Below are 19615 nucleotides of genomic sequence, written 5' to 3'. Positions count from 1 at the left end.
CCGCCCGAACAGCTCTAGGGAGCCCTGGAGAGAATAGAATGCTTTAAAAGGCGCTCGCACAAACCAAAGTTCACTCCCCGGTTTTGAATTAAACAGCTCTGTGATCTTGGACACAGTAGCTCAAGGCGCTCCATAAATCCTGGGGAACCACAACCCCGCTGGTCGGCGACGCGCCCTCTGACACCTGCCCGGGCCGCCGGCGCCGCACCTCTCCCCGCCGCCGCCCCCACCTTCCCCTCCTTCCCGGTGCGAGGCGCCGCGCCGACTCCGGGCAGACGAGGCTGCGCACGGCCGGGCGGCGGAGGGCGGGCTGCGAGCCCGGTGCGCCCCCGCCCGCTGCCTCGCCGGGGCTCCCGCCTCCCTCGGCCGCGCGGCCCCGCGCTCGGATGCAGGGAGCCCGCGCGGACGGCGCGCGGCGGCGGCGGGGAAGGTGCGAGCCCGGCCTCCCGCCGGCGGCTTCTAGCGTCTGCCGCGCGGCTCCGGGGGCGCCCCCGAGGCCCCGCCCCCGGCCCGCCCCCCGCCCCGCCGCGGCTCTCCGGCAGCCGCAGCCCTCGGGTCTCGCGCCCCGCGGCGGGAGCTGCGCGCCGCAGACTTCGCGCGTCCTGCCCAGGGCGGGCCCAGGGCTCCCGACGCCCGCCCCCGCCGCGGGCGGCCGCTTACGTCAGGAGGCGAAACCCAGAAGAAGGGGGAAAAAAAAAAAAAGGCACAAGGGCGGAAGGGGTAAAACTTTTATTTTTTTCTCTTATTTTCTTCTAGGGCTGAAGTGAAGGGCAGGCGACTGCGCCCGCGAGGGCTTCCGGGAAGAGCCCGGCACAGCCCCGGCCCGCTGCGCGCGGGCGAGCCGGGCCCCGGAGGCCCGAGGGGGCGGCCACCATGTGGGACCCTCGGGACTTTGAGCGGCACTGGCGGGCCCAATTCCCCGGGGAGGAGGCGCCCGTCCTGCGGCTGGACTCGGTGCTGGACGTGGAGCGGGAGCTGGAGCGCTGCAAACTCAACCTGAAGCGGCTGCAACAGGTGTTGGCTGAGGAGAAGTTCAAAGTGTCCTACCTGCAAGCGGCCCTGGCCAGGGAGAAGCGGGACGTCGGCTGCGGGCGCCCGGAGCGCGGACGCGGCGGCAGCCCGGGCGCTGGGGCCGAGGAGCCGGCGCCGGCCGGGCGGGAGCGGGCGCCGCCGGCGCGCACCGGGGACGGCGCGGCCGGCGGCGGCGCGGAACCCCCAGGCCCCTGGCGCGGGGACGCGGAGGTGGCCGCCACGGCCGAGACCCCTCCTTGCGCGGGCCAGGACCTTCACTCCTGGCCGGGGCCCGCGGGGGCAGGGGGCGCGGTGCGCAGCTTGACCGCCGCCATCCACCAGCAGCTGTTGCAGCCGCGCCTGCTCTTCAGGCCCCAGGAGGAGCACGCGCCCCCCGGCCACGATGACACAGTCCCCAGCGCCCGGGGAGACGAGTTGTCCTCCGGGACTCGCGCGGGGCGGGGCTCGGAGGAGGGCGAGCCGGACGCCGCGGTCGCGGATGATGGGGGCAACAGCAGCGATCACGACTTCGAGATGGTGGATTTGAACGAGAAATTCGTCCTCGGCCACTTACTCGTGGCCCCGTGCCGGCTCGGGGGCCGCGATGAGGCCGAGAAGCCGGCGCGGGCGGGCAGCCCCCATCGCTGGATGCACCTGATCCACGGGGGCCGGCGGCAGCAGCAGCAGCAGCAGCGCCGGAGCCGCGACCTGGAGCAGCTGGAGGCGGAGGCCAAGGACGGGCGGAGCTCGCCCCTGGCGGCCGAGGAGCGCCCCCGGCGCGGGGCTCGGGAGCACCTCCCCCCGTGGCGGCGCAAGAGGTTCCTGCGGGTGCCGGAGCGGGACTCTCCCAGCCACAGCTCTCCCGAGAGGGGCAGTGACTGTAGCCACAACAGCTCGGACCACGAGGACGGCTTCTCTGCAGGTAGGCGCCCCCCTCGCGCGTCCCGGGGGCTCCCGGCCCCTTCCTGCACCCCTCCCTGGCTCACCTTGTTGATCCTGTTGAACCTCAGACGCTTGGGAAGAAGGGAGATAAAATGTTTCTGTTTATCTTGAAATCACTTGTAGAACTGAAAAAAAAAAAAACAAAAAACCACTAAGATTGTGCAACATGATTTCTCCTCGAGGATGTTTGTGAAAATAGTCAGTATGGCGAGGGCCAGGGGGTGATGGAATGGTGTGCTTGGCTAGACCAGGGAGGAACCTTTCTTTTCAGGCCTCAGCCCTTATGCTCTATTGTAAACATCACCGCCTTCCCTCCCCCCAACTGGTCTTCCACAGGTCGGTCAGATTCCTTTGCACTACATGATGGTACCATTCTCTGCACAAACTACAGTGGTTCCCCTTTTCCCCCAGATTCCTTGATGTGAAAGTTTAAATCTTTCACTTAATTTTTGGACTTCTCTCTCCATCTTTCCCCAGCCTGTATCTTGTGTTCTGGCCAAACTGAAACATCCTTACATTCAGGGAAAGGTACACAATCCTCACTACCCCCTCCCTTTGCTGGCTGCCCCCTTCCTAGAAGGCTGCATCTGATCTGTCAGCTTCCAGGAGCCTGAGTGGGAAGGGGAGGGCATAGAACCATAGTTTTCAAGCTGGCCTAGTGCCCAGAGATCATGTCTAGTGCGATATCTTCGTTTGACAAAGGAGAAAGCTTAAGCTCCAAAAGATTAAGTGCTTGTTGAAGTGCACTGAGACCTCTACTCGAGCCTTCTTGTCATTTGTTGTTTCTCCTCACATTTGGCCACTATTTTGAGGACAGGACCTGGTCCTAGCCATCTTTGAGTCCTCTTGTGGCAGTCAGTATGGTGCCTTGCACATAGTAAGTGCTCACTAAATATTTCTTGAATAAATGGATGATTGCTTTGAACTGAATGTCTCCTAGCCACCCAAGTCCTCATAGGTCAGGGAGTAGGAATGGGGCTAAGGAGGAAAGGACAGATATGGATGGGAGGATCACCTGTCATTGCTCCTTTGCTGCCCCTGGAACTGTCAGTGTCTACTCAGTCACTGGGAAAGCATAAATTGATGTCTTGTTGGGTCAGGCTGTGATCAGGAACATAAGATGCCTTCTTGCTCAGTGAAGGAGAAAAAAAAAAAAAAAAAGAAATCACTGATGCTGGGATTGTTCCAAAATCTCCATTATTAGATCTTATCTGGGTGAGTTTGCATTTGAATGAAAAACTGTCCACTTTGCTAAAAGCACATTTGGAAGGTCCATCAAGTCATCTGTTGTGATCAATTACACTTATTCATTAGCAGAGATTGGCTGCTTTTCCCATAGGTAATGCTTTTGATGTCCATGCTAGTAACATTTTTATGTGCCCCTTTAACTTAAGGAAAGAGTCTGAAGATTTCACTCTAGTGCCAAGTTCCAAATACTCCATGGAAGCTACCCAAGTGGCCCAGAGCTGCCTCAGAGCTGGCTCCAATCCCATCTTCCCTGAGACCCACATCAATCACCCCTTCAGGTATGCCCAGTGCACTGGGTTTTCCCCAGGGAGATCTTTTTATTTCTGTGTACTGTCTCTTCTCTCCCTGAGGGCATTCTAGCACAAAGAACATCTTGATGAAGATTAGGAATTAGCATTCTCTCTGGCCTAATGAATTACAAAGGGTGCCCCCTTTCAGTGGACCCATGATAAAAAGATTCTCATTCCTCTGGGTTAAAAAGACTCCGGTGGGGTCACATGTCTGGCACTTTGTGGCTATGGCTTGTGGTGCCTGGGCTGTATTTTAGGCCTCACTCCAGGACCCCTCTGCAGGGCAGACTTGTGGAAGGAACCCAGCTGTTTGTCAGGGCCACACCTCCAAAACCTCCCCATTGAGGGAGTGACTGGAGGTGGACATGCACATGCACACGTGCGTGCACGCACGTACATGCATGCCTATACGTGCATACACCTGTGCACACAATCCCATGCATGTGTGCATGTGCACACGGTCTAGGAGAAAGAGCTTCAGACATACAGAGTCACTAGAGTAGAGGGATTAATAGCAGAGTTTTTCACTGTGGCCGGGTATGATGTGGGTGATAGTCTAATGAAATCAGTGTAGTGGGGAATGAAAATATCAAGAGGCCTTCCTTGGCCGCTCTTGGCCATCCCTGGTTTATTTTTCTCCATAGCACTCACCAAATTACTGCTTCTTCTTCTTCTTCTTTTTTTTTTTTAAAGATTTGTATTTATTTATTCATAAGAAACACACAAAGGGAGGCAGAGACACAGGCAGAGGGAGAAGCAGGCTCCTTGCAGGGAGCCTGACACGGGACTCCATCCCAGACCCTGGGATCAGGCCCTGAGCCAAAGGCAGACGTTCAACCGCTGAGCCACTCAGCCATCCCCCAAATTACTGCTTCAGATGCTATGATTTTGCATGTTGATCTTTTTCACTCTCTCTCCAGTAAAATGCAAGTTCCGAGAGAGCAAGGATTGTTATCTTTTTCATCTACTGACATAACCTCAAAACCTAGAAGTGTCTAATACATATTAGGTTTTACATAAATGTTTGGATGATATATTTTTTAGTGGAATGGAATAGAAGAGAAAACATGGGAGTGAATTGTCTGTGGTATGGTATTTTCTGTTTTATTTTATTTTATTTTTTATTTAAAAAATTTTTTTTTTAATTTTTATTAATTTATGATAGTCACAGAGAGAGAGAGAGAGGCAGAGACACAGGCAGAGGGAGAAGCAGGCTCCATGCACCGGGAGCCCGATGTGGGATTCGATCCCAGGTCTCCAGGATCGCGCCCTGGGCCAAAGGCAGGCGCCAAACCGCTTCGCCACCCAGGGATCCCGGTATTTTCTGTTTTAAAACTTTGTTTCGGGACGCCTGGGTGGTTCAGTGGTTGAGCATCTGTCTTTGGCTCAGGCCGTGATCCCGGGGTCTTGGGATCGGGTCCTGCATCGGGGTCCCTGCAGGGAACCTGCTTCTCCCTCTGCCTGTGTCTCTGCCTCTGTCTCTGTGTCTCTCATGAATAAATAAATAAAATAAAAATAAATAAATAAATAAAATTTTGTTTCAATTATGTATACATGCAGGAGTATATACTGGGTCCTAATCTATTTCTTCTGTGGATTAGACAAAAAGGTTTGGAAATGCTGATAAAGACTATGGGCTTTGAAGCTAGACTGTGTGAACTTGGGAGAAGTTATTTGAATTTTCTGTGTCTTAGTTACTTCATCTGTAAAATGAGACTAATAAACATTGCTTACATCATACCATTGATACGAGTAATAATAATGGGGATTTTTGTTTCTGAAGGGCTTTGAACACATCTTGACACATAATCCGCACCCACAGTGTTAATTATCCATGACTATAGGTCATTTTCTTTTAAGTTGATGCTTCAAAGATTCTTTTTCTTTTTTAAAAGATTTTATTTATTTATTCATGCAAGACACAGAGAGAGAGGGGCAGAGACATAGGCTGAGAGAGAAGCAGACTCCCTATGGGGAGCCTGATGCAGGACTCCATCCCAGGACCTCAGGATTACCACATAAGCTGAAGGCAGACGCTCCATTGCTGAGCCACCCAGGTGCCCAGTGCTTCAAAGATTCTTATTCCCAGACCATTCTGAATCACAGATGGTTTGGTTTTCTATAATGCATGCGTTTTTTCTAGCTTGGCTCTGGCTCTTTCTAGAACCTTCCAGGAGCAGAGCAGGACCCAGGGCTGAGTCTTGGCTCATGAGGCCCTCTTGCTGTATTGGCCCTCATGTTTCTTATGTTTCTCCTTCTCTATTAGCAGTCATGCCCTTTATTTGTATTCAGAGATCCTCAGTGAAAGTTGAGTTTTATTGGGCCATGCAATCTCAAGGTCTTGAGTCTCAAGAGCTACATGAGAGCCACATAAAAAAGCCCAGAGGCAGAGATGTCCCCCTCCTTGGAAAAGGACCATTTATTTTCTCTTATGAGGTAGATTCCCATACAAAGACACATCTGTATCTATCTGTTTCTACATGTAGTAGCCAAACCAGAGTTTAAGTTAGAATCCCTGTTTTTTTAGTATCTTCCTTTTGGCACCTGTTAGCCTGGGTTGGTACCAAGGAAGACTAGGCCCTGTTGACAAGGATCAGGATGGTGGTATGAATGGGGTGGGGGTTGCAGAACCAGAATTACTTGTGTTGGATCGTGGGTGCTCTAAAGACAGACCTGTGTGCCCCGGCTCTGCCCCTTACCAGGTATGAGGCTACGGGCAAGCCACCTCAGTCTCTATTAACTAGGAATAACAGGAATAGCTAAACTTCCTGAGGGCTTGCTTTGTGTCAGTACCTGTTTTAAGCATTTTACATGTACAGACTCATTTGTACTTTACAACAGCTTCATAAGACAGGCACTATTATAATTTCCATTTTACATTTGAGTATCGTGAGGCCCAGAGAGCTTACATAACCCTGGCTGAGGTCACTCAGCTTCTAAGTGGCACTTGGGATTTGAATCCAAGCAGTCTGACTCTTGAGTCCTTTTTTTCAAATTCTAAGCTATACTGCCTCAAATACTGCCTAAGCACCTACCTCTCAGGATAGTTATGAAAATTAAATACAATAAAATATTTAAAGAGTTTAACAAAGTACCTGGCACACAGTGACCATTAAGGGCATACCTGTGTCTGTGAGCATTATTATTATTTTCTTCATTGCTAAAGTCCCTAGTGGACCCCAGCCCGTCGGCTGCTGGGGTCAACCATCAGGGCTGCTGCCCACCCATGGAGCTCCTGTGTGGACTTGGCCTCCCAGGTGAGCAAACCACCTGCTGGATTTTAGATCTGCCCTCTTCAGCTGGGCACTGGGCAGACACAACAATATGCCCACATTCAGAGGCCTGATCAGTTGACATGCTTCCATGTCACTCCTGCCATAGAGGTTGGGTGACATTTTCTTCTCAGGGCTTATGCATCCCTTCAGTACCCTGTGGCATGCCCTGTGCCACATCTGTACTCCTTGTGCACCAAAGTACATTCTTCTAGCAAAGCCCAAAGGTGGCTTTGCAGAGTTAGGCATCCCCTTGACTGGTAAACTATTCATCTGATATTCTGGTTATAGTTTAGATGACAAAGTAAATATCATTAGTATTTTAAATTGGCAGCATTTTCTTCTTGGATTAAACTCGCTCAGTGGAGGACAAGTGGTCTCTATTTTTGCTGGCCCTTGAAATCCATTCATCTCTTCCCCTCAACAAAAATTTATTGAGGTCTTACGTCATGCCAGGTCTGTGTTAAGGGCCAAGACTGCAAAAGTCAGTGACCTGCCTCTATGGTTCTTACGGATTCTTTGGCTTCTGGGGTAGAAACCATACATTTTTAGATAAAGAAACAACTTTCCATTAGGTAGCTTGGGAAATCCTGCAGTGAATGACCATTCATCTGAATCTTAGTGACATTCAAGAGCCTAGAACAGGAAGAGATCTTAGAGCAGGTCCACTCCTGCCTCTTCCAGACAGAACCCTGAAGACCTAAAAGTAACCTCAAGGTCACATGCTTATGACTCTCAAGGCTGGGCCTATGAGCCAGGATGAGGCTCTTTCCATTTTCCTATGGCCTTTTCTTTCCTAGAGTTTTTTTCATTTCTTTTTTTTTAATTAAAAAAATTTTTAAAGATTTTATTTATTCATTCTTGAGAGACACACAGAGAGAGGTAGAGACAAAGGCAGGTTGAGAAGCAGGTTCCCTTTGGGGAGCCCCATGTGGGACTCTATCCCAGGACCCCAGGATCACACATGACCTGAGCTGAAGGCAGATGCTCAACCACTGAGCCACCCAGGCACCCTCTTTACTAGAATTTTAAGCAGAGAACTCTAAAGACAGAAGTTCTGTCAAAGTCATGGTAATGGGAGCAGTAAGACACCTCATTTAGCCTTACAGCCATCTCAGGGGGTAGAAATTACTACTGCCATTTTATAGGTAAAGTGCTGAGGCTATGAGAAGTAAAGTAATATACTTGGAGTCAAACAGCTCGTGATGGAATCATCTTGAACTCAGGTCAGTCTTACAAAGATGACACGCTATAATTTTAATTTAGTGTTGTCCTGGGCCAGTTATAGAATTCCAGATTTCTGTACTTGGGAGGTCCTGCCATTGGATTCTGTCAAGGTGCCAAAGATTTTGTGTTTTTATTTTTATTTATTTATTTATTTTTAAAGATTTTATTTATTCATAAGGCACACAGAGGGAGAGGCAGAGACACAGGCAGAGGGATAAGCAGGCTCCATGCAGGGAGCCCGATGTGGGACTCAATCCCAGGACTCCAGGATCACGCCCTGGGCTGAAGGCAGATGCTCAAACGCTGAGCCACCTAGGTGTCCCACATTTTGTATTTTTAATCTGCATAGGAAATGCATTTCCTATTAGGTACTCATGTTACCTAAATTGTTTGTAACCTAATAGGTTTTTTCCCCTTCCTGTGAGTGACTAATAGGATTTTTGCTCTAGGAAGAATTCCTTGTGTTCGGTGGATGTATCTGAATAACTTAACTCAAAGTACTGTGTTTTCTGCCTTAGTGGTGATAGAGTAATTTTTCCCCCCATTCCCTGGTGCAGAGAGATATTAAAACACTACCTGAGACCCATGATTTGCCGGTTGGCTGTGATTCATTTGTAACTGAAGTTGGCATTGCATCACTATTTGCTTGGTTTCTCAATGCTTACTTCCCTCCACCCCTCACCCCCACCATCTTAGCACTATCTACACCTCAGGAGCACTCTACCAGCCAGCCAGGGGGTGTGGGTGGGTTTAAGAAATCCTTCCTCCTCTACACATAGTAAATACAACCAAGACTTAAAAACTTTTCTCTTCCTCATCTATTTGTTGTTCTTCTGGTTAAGAGGCTGTTCACAAAGCAATTGGCTCTGTACTTGGCTCTGGATCTTTATGTTTGAAAATCAGGATCTTGACATATTTTCCTGGCTTTGACATAATGGTACACATTCCTCATCTGAAAAACGGGGTTGATGTGCGCCAGCCTACAAGGTTGTGAGGCTTATATTGGATAAGTTGCTTACTGTCTCTAAGCTCCAGGTTGCTTGTCTGCCAAACGTGGGTGATGATAGGACCATGTCATAGACATGTTGTGAAGTCTAAATGAGATGAGTGTGAGGAGAGTGCATAGCACAGAGCCAGGCACATAAGCATTTAATAAAGCTTAGATGGTGGTGTTATTATTGTTCTAAGTCTAGGCCATAGCTCACACTCCTGTCTCCTCATATAATGAAGGTCCCCAAGTCTCTTCTTCTCCCTCTTTCTCTTCTTTCTTACTCCCTCCAGGTCTATTGGTGTTTTACTCCTTTGGAGGAAGACAAGCTTTCTTCTTCCTCTTTTTTTTTTTTTTTTTTTTTTAAAGATTTAGCTATTTAGGGGATCCCTGGGTGGCGCAGTGGTTTGGCGCTTGCCTTTGGCCCAGGGCGCGATCCTGGAGACCTGGGATCGAATCCCACATCGGGCTCCCGCTGCATGGAGCCTGTTTCTGTCTCTGCCTCTCTGTCTCTCTGTAACTATAATAAATAAATAAAAATTAAAAAAAATTAAAAAAAAAAAAAAAAAAAGATTTAGCTATTTATTTTGGAGAGAGGGGGAAAGAATGCATGGGGAGGGGAGGAGCAGAGAGAGAAAAAAAAGGAGAGAAGCTGACTTCCTGCTGAGTGAAAGCTAGCCATGAGGCTAGATCTCATGACACCGGGATCATGACCTGAACTGGAACCAAGAGTTGGACACCCAACCAACTGAACCACCCAGGTGCCCCAAGCTTTCTTGTTCCTTTGTGGTCCCTAGTCCTTCCCCCATCAATCCCTGTTTTCCATGACATCTATAAAACTATCACCTGGCTTCTCTATTTCCTACTTTCTACCCACTTTCTTTCAGTCAATGCTCATTCCTGCCAGTCTTTTCCTGTGTTCTTTCTGGCATTCAAGATGCCCTCCTATCCCCATCTACCCAGTCACAAAGCCAACTCTTCCTTTAATGGCTGGCTTTTTCATGGAAACTTGTGTTAGTTACAATACAGGTTTGCTGTATATAACAAAACCCCCCAAAAGTAGTGTAAGCCAGATAGAGGTTTATTTCCCTCTCAAGTAAAAGGATGTCAGAAGTAAGCAGTCCAGGGAGAGGATGGTGACTCCGTGATCATCAAGAATTTGGGCTTCTTTTGTATTCGTGCTTTTCTGCTTTAAGGTTGCCTCATGATCCAAAATATCTGCTGGAAATCCAGCCATCACACTCAAGTTTCAGAGGAGAATTAGAAGAAAGAGAGGAAGGACACAGGAGTGAGTAGCAGTTGTTGGTCTGCCTTTTAAGGCCCTTTCCTGGAAGCTGCTCCTAACAATTTCTGTTTAGATCTCATTAGCCACCTCTAGCTACAAGGGAAGCTGGGAAATGTAGTATTTTATCTGGGCACATGGCCACCTCAAATAAAATAGGGGCTCTGTTACAAGGAAAAATGGAAGAATTGATATTGAGTAGGCAGCTAGCAGCCTCTGGCACAAGCCTTTTCCAGCTACTCCAACCCATCTTGTGGTTCTTAGAGTGAGCCCCACACTCACACAATTGTCTTATTATTGTGCCCTCTATTAATTCATTGACCCAAAGAACAAATGATGACTGAACCACTGCTCTGTGCAAGGCACAATGCCTTTTATATGTTTACTGTGAAGTGTTCCTTTCAAACTCAGAAGTTAGCTTGGCTCCTTGAGAGCAGGACCATGGCTTATGCTTCTTTTTCTCCCTCACAGTATCCTTCGCAGGTCTGGGCATGTGGTAGGTGCTTGATAAGTACCTGGTTGATTTTGGAATGTCACAAATGGGAATTACAGTGAAAATGTAAATCCCCTGCCTTGGTACTATGCTAGCAAATTCTGGTTGTGTAAGGCTTGTTTTTGTCTCATTGTGGTTTTGAGGAGCCAGAATAAGGAGAGTGAGGCATGGGACATCTCTAAACATCAGGGCTGCGCTGTAGCCACATGCTACACTTGTCCAGGTGTTAGGGAAGACTTAGGCTATTTTGGAAACTGGACTTGTTTGTATACCAAGCTAGAATTATAAGCGGAAATCTCTGCCTATCTGACTTTCTTTACCACCGCTCTGCGTAGCTGTATTTACACCATGCGAATCTCGCCTGTTATTTCTGCACTGCTTAGCTGCAGAGTAAATCTGCAGTCTTTCTGCAGTGAGCGTGGGCTCTGGTTCACGTTGCTGTCTTCCCGTTTGATCCTTGCTCTAGTCTGCCTGAGACGAGACTGTCTGAAGGGAGCTTGCCTAGAGCTTATGTCACATCTTGTGGCTGCTGAGAAAATGATTGTTTTAAAATTTTTATTGGCACTTAGGCGAACTTGAATATATTTAGCAACTACTACGTTCAAAGCACTATGTTAAGTGTTTAACCTGCATGATTGTGTATAATCCTCCTGTGAATACCACTCTTCTCATTTTGCAGATGAGCACACTGAGGCTCTAACCAGTTATCTAACAAGCCCAGGTTCCCTTAGGGCTCAGCGCTGGGTTATTTGCTCTCCTGTTTAAAAAATTCATTATTTTTTACTGAGAGGTAATTCACATAGTATAAAACTCACCCTTTTAAAGTACACGGTCTGGGCAGCCCGGGTGGCTCAGTGGTTTAACGCTACCTTCAGCTCAGGGCGTGATCCTGGAGACCAGAGATCGAGTCCCATGTTGGGCTCCCTGCATGGAGCCTGCTTCTCCCTCTGCCTGTGTCTCTGCCTCTCTCTCTGTGTTTCTCTCATGAATAAATAAATAAAATCTTAAAAAATAAATAATAAATAAATAAAGTATACGGCCATGAGGTTTTTGGTTTATTTCTTTTTTAAAGATTTATTTATTTGAGAGAGAAAGAATGAGAGAGAGAGAGAGAGCACAAGCAGGAGGAGTGGCAGAGGGATGGGGAGAAGCAGGCTCCCCACCAAGCAGGGAGCCCAATGCCAGCTTGATCCCAGAATCCTGGGATCATGACCTGGGCTGAAGGTAGATGCTTAACTGACTGAGCCACCCAGAGGCCCCCAGTCTTGAGGTTTTAGTATATTCACAGACTTGTGCAACCATCCCCCGTCTCTAATTTCAGACCATTTCCATCAGCAGTGGGGGTGGGGGGAGTGGAGGACAGTGAATTCTAGGCTTCTCCTGTGACCACACCATTTCCTCTTCTAAATCACCACATGCAGTGATTTAAAATAACTAGGCCAGGGATGCCTGGGTGGCTCAGCGGTTAAGTATCTGCCTTCGGCTCAGGGCGTGATCCCGGGGTTCTGGGATCGAGTCCCACATCGGGCTCCCCTCAGGGAGGCTGCTTCTCCCTCTGCCTGTGTCTCTGCTTCTCTCTTTCTGTGTCTCTCATGAATAAATAAATAAAATCTCAAAAAATATAACTAGACCAGATTTGTGGGGGCACATCAAGCTTGTTTGGGTGAGATATGTGCAGGAAAGGACCATCCAATTCTTCATTTGCTTTCCCATCATTGTGATGGTCCTGGTGCCCCTTTGCGTTCTCTGGGCTGCACCCCACCCTGTCTGTGTTTTCTGGACTTGGGGTAGGGGAGCAGAACATCCCAAACCTAAGTTCACGAGCACCCATCACTCTTGCCCTGGGACTGTGGTTGGTGTGGTGAGAGGCACTCTTATTCTGACCTGGGTCTGATTTGTCCTTGTAGCCCCAGAATGTCACAGCACATAGAGGAGGTGCTCAAACAATGTTCATGAATACCTGGGCTTTCATTTCATTGCCCCTGATGTAAACCACTGCAATAACCTATTGTTCTGCCTACAGCCTCAGCCTTTCTACTCCAGCCCCTGGTTATCTTCCACGCTAAAGCCAAAGGGATTGCTCTTGCCCCTAAATGTAATTATGTGCCCCCTGCTTGCATTCTTCAATGACTCTCTGCCACCTATAAAGTAAACTCGGAGCTTCTAAGATACACATGTACCCAGCCGTTTGTGCTCCAGCCCACCCTCATCACTGTCCATATGTGCATACACTTTATGCTCTAGCAATACTGAGCTGCTTGTAATTTCCAAACATATCTTGTGTACTTATTCCTCTGCATGTGCTATACCCTTTCCCTGGAATGCCCCTTCCATATTTGTTTATGTGACAAATTACTGTTCATCCCTCAGGTCTCAGCTAGGAGGCTACTTCATTTGTAAAGCCTCCCCTGCTTTCCTAGGTAGACCCAAGAGCTGGGTGTCAGTTAGGACTGCATTTGGCTGCAGAGAAAGCTGCCATAATGGCTGTGGCATGCAGAATAATGGTCCCCAAAGTCATCCACGTCCCAATCACTGGAACTTATATTATCTTACATGGCAAAAGGAACTTTGCAGATGTGATCCAATTAAGGACCTTGAGGGGCACCTCAGTGGTTCAGTTGGTTAAACGTCTTAGCTGAAATCAGGAGTCAGACGTTTAACCAATTGAATCACTGAGGTGCCCCTCAAGGTCCTTAACTGGATCGCTGTGATCTCAGGGTCATGGGATTGAGCCCTAGATCTGGCTCTGCACTCAGCAAGCATGAAATGTTTGACTGCCCCTCCCACTGTTCAGGAATACTCCGTCTCTCTCTCTCAAAAAAAAAAAAAAAAAAAAAAGGACCTTGAAACAGATGATTCTGAATTATCCAGGTGGGCCCAATGTAGTAATATAGGTCTTAAAAATGGAAGAAGGAGGGATGTCTGGGTGGCTCAGTCATTGAGCATCTGCCTTTGGCTCAGGTCGTGATCCCAGGATTCTGGGATTTGAGCCCCACATCAGGCTCCCTGCGGGGATCCTGCTTCTCCCTCTGTCTATATCTCTGTCCCCCCACTGTGTCGCTTATGAATAAATAAATTAAAAAATATTTTTAAAGAATTTATTTATTCATGAGAGACACAAGAGAGGAGAGGCAGAGACACAGGCAGAGGGAGAAGCAAGCTCCATGCAGGAGCCTGACGTGGGACTCAATCCTGGGTCTCTAGGATCATGCCCTAGGCTGAAGGCAGCACTAAAGCACTGAGCCACCAGGGCTGCCCCAATAAATTAAAATCTTAAAAAAAAAAAAACTGGAAGAAGGAGATAGATCAGAGTGATGCAGTGACATAAGGACTCAACCCACTGTTGCCAGCTTTGAAGAAGGAATGGGGCCTGAGTCAAGCATTATGAGCAGCCTCTAGAAGCTGGAAAAAGCAAGGAAACTAATTATCTTCCAGAGCCTCTGGAAAGGAACCCAGCCCTGCACTTTGATTTTAGCCCAGTGACAGACCCTGTCAGATTTCTCTCTTAATAGATAATTAATTGGTATTGTTTTAAGCCACAAAACTTGTGATGATTTGTTAACAGCAATAGAGACTACTGCAGTGACTTGACCAGGTACAGATTTGTTTTCCTCCAGTCTAAGAACCCCAGAGGCAAGCTTTCTGGGATGGCTCAGCAGTACACTCAGGGGCCCAGACTTTCCCCATTATGGAGCAGAGAAGTGTTTGTCTTCTTGGTTGTTGTCTCACAGTTAAAAAAAATCTGCTGCATCACGAGATGTGTGCTCATGTTTCAGAAAGGGAGTAGAGTGCAAAGGACTATAGTGATCATACTGGCTGTTGCTTTAAAAAGCTTTCCCCCCAAGTCCTACCTAGCAACTGCTGCCTTCATGCTATTGGTCAACATTACATGGCTATCCTTAGCTGCAAGGAGGGCTTGGGATTAGGGATTTCAGCTCTTCAGCCTCTGTTGTAAAGATCCTTAAAGAGAGAAAGAGACTGTGGTTGGCTTTTGGAAAACCAGCCTAGTGCTAGCCACATAGTTCTTCCCCGCACTTTGCACATTTCACTCTTTTGAGCAATTATAATTTGGTTTAAAAAGGTTTGCCTCTCTGTCTTCCCCCACTGGATTTTTTTTTTTTTAAGATTGATTTATTCATGAGAGACACAGAGAGAAAGAGAGAGGCAGAGACACAAGCAGGCTCCATGCAGGGAACCTGACGTGGGACTTGATCCTGAGTCTCCAAGATCACACCTTGGACTGAAGGTGGCACTAAACCACTGAGCCACCCAGGCTGCCCCCCCCCCCCACTGGATTCTAAACCCTTAAAGTGTATGTATGTTAGAAAAGGACTTTTTTTTAAAAAGATTTTATTTATTTATTCATGAGAGACAGAGAGAGAGGGGGGCAGAGGGAAAAGCAGGCTCCATGCATAAGCCCGACATGGGACAATATCCCGTGACTCCAGGATCACACCCTGGGCTGAAGGCAGGCACTAAACCTCTGAGCCACCCAGGGATCCCCAAGGGACTACTTTTTAAAATTCTGGTCTTCCTGACCCTAGCACAATGCTGGTGTATTGTATTTATTAAACAAATAAAAGAATTATTGCATTTTCAAGAATTCTGTGGGATTTAGACTACCTGAGCAGACTGTTGGGGTTGCTAAGCATTTAAAGAGCTTTTACTTTTTTCTCCTCCTCTTACTTTTTTTTCTTTTAGATTTATTTATTTATTTTTAGAGAGAGAGAGAGAATGTGTGCACTTGTGCAAATGCAAATAGGAGGAGAGACAGAGGGAGAGGGAGAGAATCTCAGGCAGATTCCCCACAGAGCCCAGGACACAGGGCTTCATCTCATGACCCTGAGATCACGACCTGAGCCTAAATCAAGAGTCAAATGTTTAACTGACTGAGCCACCCAGGCACCCCTTCTTTGCTTTTATCTTCATCCTCTCTGTCCCTTCTCTTTTCTGGGGGTCCAGAAGGACCAATTGATAAGATATATTCTAGAACCATTATTCTCAGGGCTGTGGTTTTTCTTCCTGAAGTTATTTTCAAGCTTTGTCTGCCCCCAAGAAGACTTTGACATGTGACCTTCTACCTTACTACCCTGTTTGTCTGCTCACCAGTTCAGAATCTGCCACATTGTGCCTCTTTTCCTTTTTTTTTTTAAGATTTTATTTATTTATTCATTAGAGACAGAGAGAGAGAGAGGCAGAGACATAGGCAGAGGGAGAAGCAGGCTCCCCATGGCGGGCCTGATGCAGGACTTGATCTCAGAACCCTGGGATCATGCCTTGAGCTGAAGGCAGATACTCAACCACTGAGCCACCCAGGCATCCCCATGTGCCCCTTTTCCTCATGGGAGCGTGCTGTGTCCTAAAGGTGGATGATACAGAAAAAGGATAATACTTCAAACTCGGCTAACTAGGCCCTCCCCAACTAATGGAGACCTGTGCTAGTCCTTAGGACAGTTAAACTAAGTACTTTGATTCCCCCTTGCTTTCCAGGAACATGGTAAGTAGGATTACATTCCTGGTTCCCTTGAAATTAGGTAGGGACCATTGCCTAGTTCTAACCAGTGTGTTTGAATAGAAGTGATATGTGCAACTTCCGCATTAGAGCATTTAATGCTGTTATGAGACCTCTTTTCCCTTTGCTGCTGAAATGTACAGTGTGATTTAGATAGTGATTGTTCAGTCAGTGTGGGTCCTAGTGGGATGGCAAAACACAGCAGAGCTCCCAGTTAATCCTTAATAGACATGTACTAGAGTGAAAAACAAACTGTTTTTATTTTCAGCCACTGAAATGTTTGGTGCTCTTTGTTATTGCAACATTACCTAGGTTATCCTGACTGATACAAATATCTGATGTAAATTCATAAAGAAGAATGGCTGTTTGGAGCTTCAGAAATCAAAGTATTTTCCTCAAAACCTCTAAGTTTCTAGGGCACCTGGCTCAGGTACTGCTGAGTACCTGGCTGGCTCAATCAGCTCAACCAGTAGAGCATGTGACTCTTGATGTCAAGGTCATGAGTTCAAGCCTCGTGTTGGGCTTGGAGCCTCTTTAAAAAAAAAAAAAGAGTAGAAAAAAAAAGGAGAAGAAAGAAAGAAATGCAGGATCTCAGGCCCAACCTGAATCTGCATTAAAACAAAACAAAACAGAGGCACCTGGGTGGCTCAGTCTGTTGGGTGTCTGCCTTCAGCTCAGGTTATGATCTCAGGGTCCTGGGATTGAGCCCTGTGTCAGGCTCCCTGCTCAGTGGAGAAATCTACTTCTCCGTCTCCTTCTTCAGCTCTCCCTCCTTGTGCTCTCTTGCTCTCTCTCTTTCTCTCTCAAATAAACAAACAAATAAATAAATAAAATCTTTAAAAAACAAAACAAACTTCTAAGTTCCCTTCTCACTAAGACCAAATGGTAACCGTAGCTGTTTGTAGATATATATGAGAGAGTCGGTCTCAGAAATGTGAAAAACAATGTCAGAAATGGCTCAATTTGTTTTACCATTGTTTTATTGAAGGATTTGCTAGAAGAGTATATAAACCTCACTAGCAGATTAGACTCATGGCTAAGATTTTTTTTACAGAGGATACAGAGCAAAAAGCAGCAAGAAAAATATATGTATCAACAGACACAGGAGAGGTCCAGCATAGGCTTTGATGTCTTTCCCTGTCTGAGGCCATGTAGGAGTGCTATCTCTCTAAAAGCAAACTACAAAGACATGCGTAGAATATCTACTTCCAGTGAAGTCTGTTTGAGTCTTAAGGTTTGAAACTATTACTGGGTGCTGGTCACATGAGCATGTCCTGATAAACAACCAGCTACAGCAACTAAAAATAGGAACCCCAAAATGAAACCAAATGCAATCACCAATCTTGATGTTTGTGCCAAAGGACCAAACATGGCATCACAGCATGGTCCATAGTTCCAGGTACAGAATCATGAAATCACTACATAGTGAAAAGGATATTAGAATTAAAAACCATGAGCGCCTGGGGGGCTTAGTCAGTTAAGCATCTGCCTTTGGTTCAGGTAATGATTCCAGAGTCCTGGGTTCGAGTCCCTTGTTGGGCTCCCTACTCAATGGGGAATCTGCTTCTCCCTCTCTCTCTGCTTGCCACCCCCCGTTTGTGCTCTTTCTCTGTCAAATAAATAAATAAGATCTTAAAAACAAACAAAACCTATCTTCTCCACTGATCTGGTAGTAGATTAACTTTATTTGTGAGAGTAGAAGGCCTAAATGTCTAATCGCTCAGATCTTTGATAAATGTGATTTCCTTGGGATTTTGCACAAGAAGAGTGCCAACCAGAAAAGTTTTAGAAGTACAGTATAATTTTCCAAAATCTTTGTTTATTAGACTTTAGGGGCCAATTCTGGCAACCTACTTACCACTTACACATTATTTCAAATCATAAAGAACAGATTTGTTTTTTTAAAAAATTTTTATTTTATTTTATTTATTATTTATTATAGTCACAGAGAGAGGCAGAGACACAGGCAGAGGGAGAAGCAGGCTCCATGCACCGGGAGCCCGACGTGGGATTCGATCCGGGGTCTCCGGGATCGCGCCCTGGGCCAAAGGCAGGCGCCAAACCGCTGCGCCACCCAGGGATCCCTAAAGAACAGATTTGTAAGCAGAAGTTTGAAATTATCAATCTGTAATTTGGGGACCACCTGACTATAATGAAATGGCTTTGCCATACTGAGTGTTTATTAGAAGTATATGTACACACATACTTTACTGTCCATGAGACTGAGTATTATTACTTCTGTACTATACTAATAAGTCTGGAAACATTGAGTCACTTGCCGAAGTCACATGGCTAATAAAGGACAGAGCTAGGATTGGAACCCAGCTCTTTTTGGGGCCAATGTTACTCTAGTAAAACCCACCACTAATTCTTTTTTTTTTTTTTAAGATTTTATTTATTTGTGAGAGAAAGAGAGAGCATGAACAGGGGAGGGGCAGAGGGAGAAGCAGATTGCTCGCTGAGCAGAGAGCCCAACGGAGATGGGCTTATTAATTCCCGGACCCCCAGATCATGACCTGAGCAGAAGGCAGATTCTTAACTGTCTGAGCCACTCAAGCACCCCTCTTTTTTTTTTTAAAGTGAACTCTGTACCCATCATGGGGCTCGAACTTACAACACCAAGATCAAGAGTTGCATGCTGGGATCCCTGGGTGGCGCAGCGGTTTGGCGCTTGCCTTTGGCCGGGGGCGCGATCCTGGAGACCCGGGATCGAGTCCCACGTCAGGCTCCCGGTGCATGGACCCTGCTTCTCCCTCTGCCTGTGTCTCTGCCTCTCTCTCTCTCTCTCTGCGTGACTATCATAAATTAAAAAAAAATTAAAAAAATAAAGTTTAAAAAAAAAAAAAAAAGAGTTGCATGCTTTACCAACCAAACCACTAATTCTTAATCTCTCTGGGCTACATCTCCTCACCTGAAAAAAGATGATTGGACTAGAGGTTTTTCAGGCCTAAACTTTGTGAATACCAGTAAGTTAGATGGACTGGTACTGTGTGCCAAGTAATAGTTAAGAGCCTGGCTTTGTTTTTTTAAAGATTTATTTATTTAATCATGAGAGACACAGAGAGAGAGAGAGGCAGAGACACAGGCAGAGGGAGAAGGAGGCTCCCATGCAGGGAGCCCGACATGGGGTTCGATCCTAGGTCTCCAGGATCACACCCTGGGCTGAAGGCGGCACTAAACCTCTGGGCCACCCAGGCTGCCTCACGCTGAGCCACCCGGGCTGCCCAAGAGCCTGGCTTTGAATCAGAGCAACCTGGATTTGGATCTAGTCTGTAGGCCACTTATTATTTTGTGCCTTTAACCAAGTTACTTCCTCCTTCTATAAAACCTATTTTCTTTTCTGTTCAATG

General features: G+C 47.1%; 1 protein-coding gene across 2 annotated transcripts in view; it reads left to right on the top strand.

Moving 5' to 3' along the window:
* The first annotated feature begins 733 nt into the window (after positions 1-733).
* The window catches only part of ABR (ABR activator of RhoGEF and GTPase), a 187612-nt gene continuing 168730 nt past the window's right edge, over positions 734-19615 (top strand). The window contains exon 1 of one of the 2 annotated variants that reach the window (XM_041723785.1): positions 734-1933. In XM_041723785.1, the coding sequence (XP_041579719.1) occupies positions 874-1933 (1060 nt within the window). In that variant the 5' untranslated portion in view covers positions 734-873. The remainder of the gene's footprint in view (positions 1934-19615) is intronic. The other variant, XM_041723784.1, reaches the window with a different exon arrangement.

Source organism: Vulpes lagopus, chromosome 12, assembly GCF_018345385.1.
Source record: "Vulpes lagopus strain Blue_001 chromosome 12, ASM1834538v1, whole genome shotgun sequence".
Classification (NCBI taxonomy): domain Eukaryota; kingdom Metazoa; phylum Chordata; class Mammalia; order Carnivora; family Canidae; genus Vulpes; species Vulpes lagopus.
Note: the sequence above shows the minus strand (reverse complement) of the source record. Positions and strands in the feature narration are given on the sequence as shown.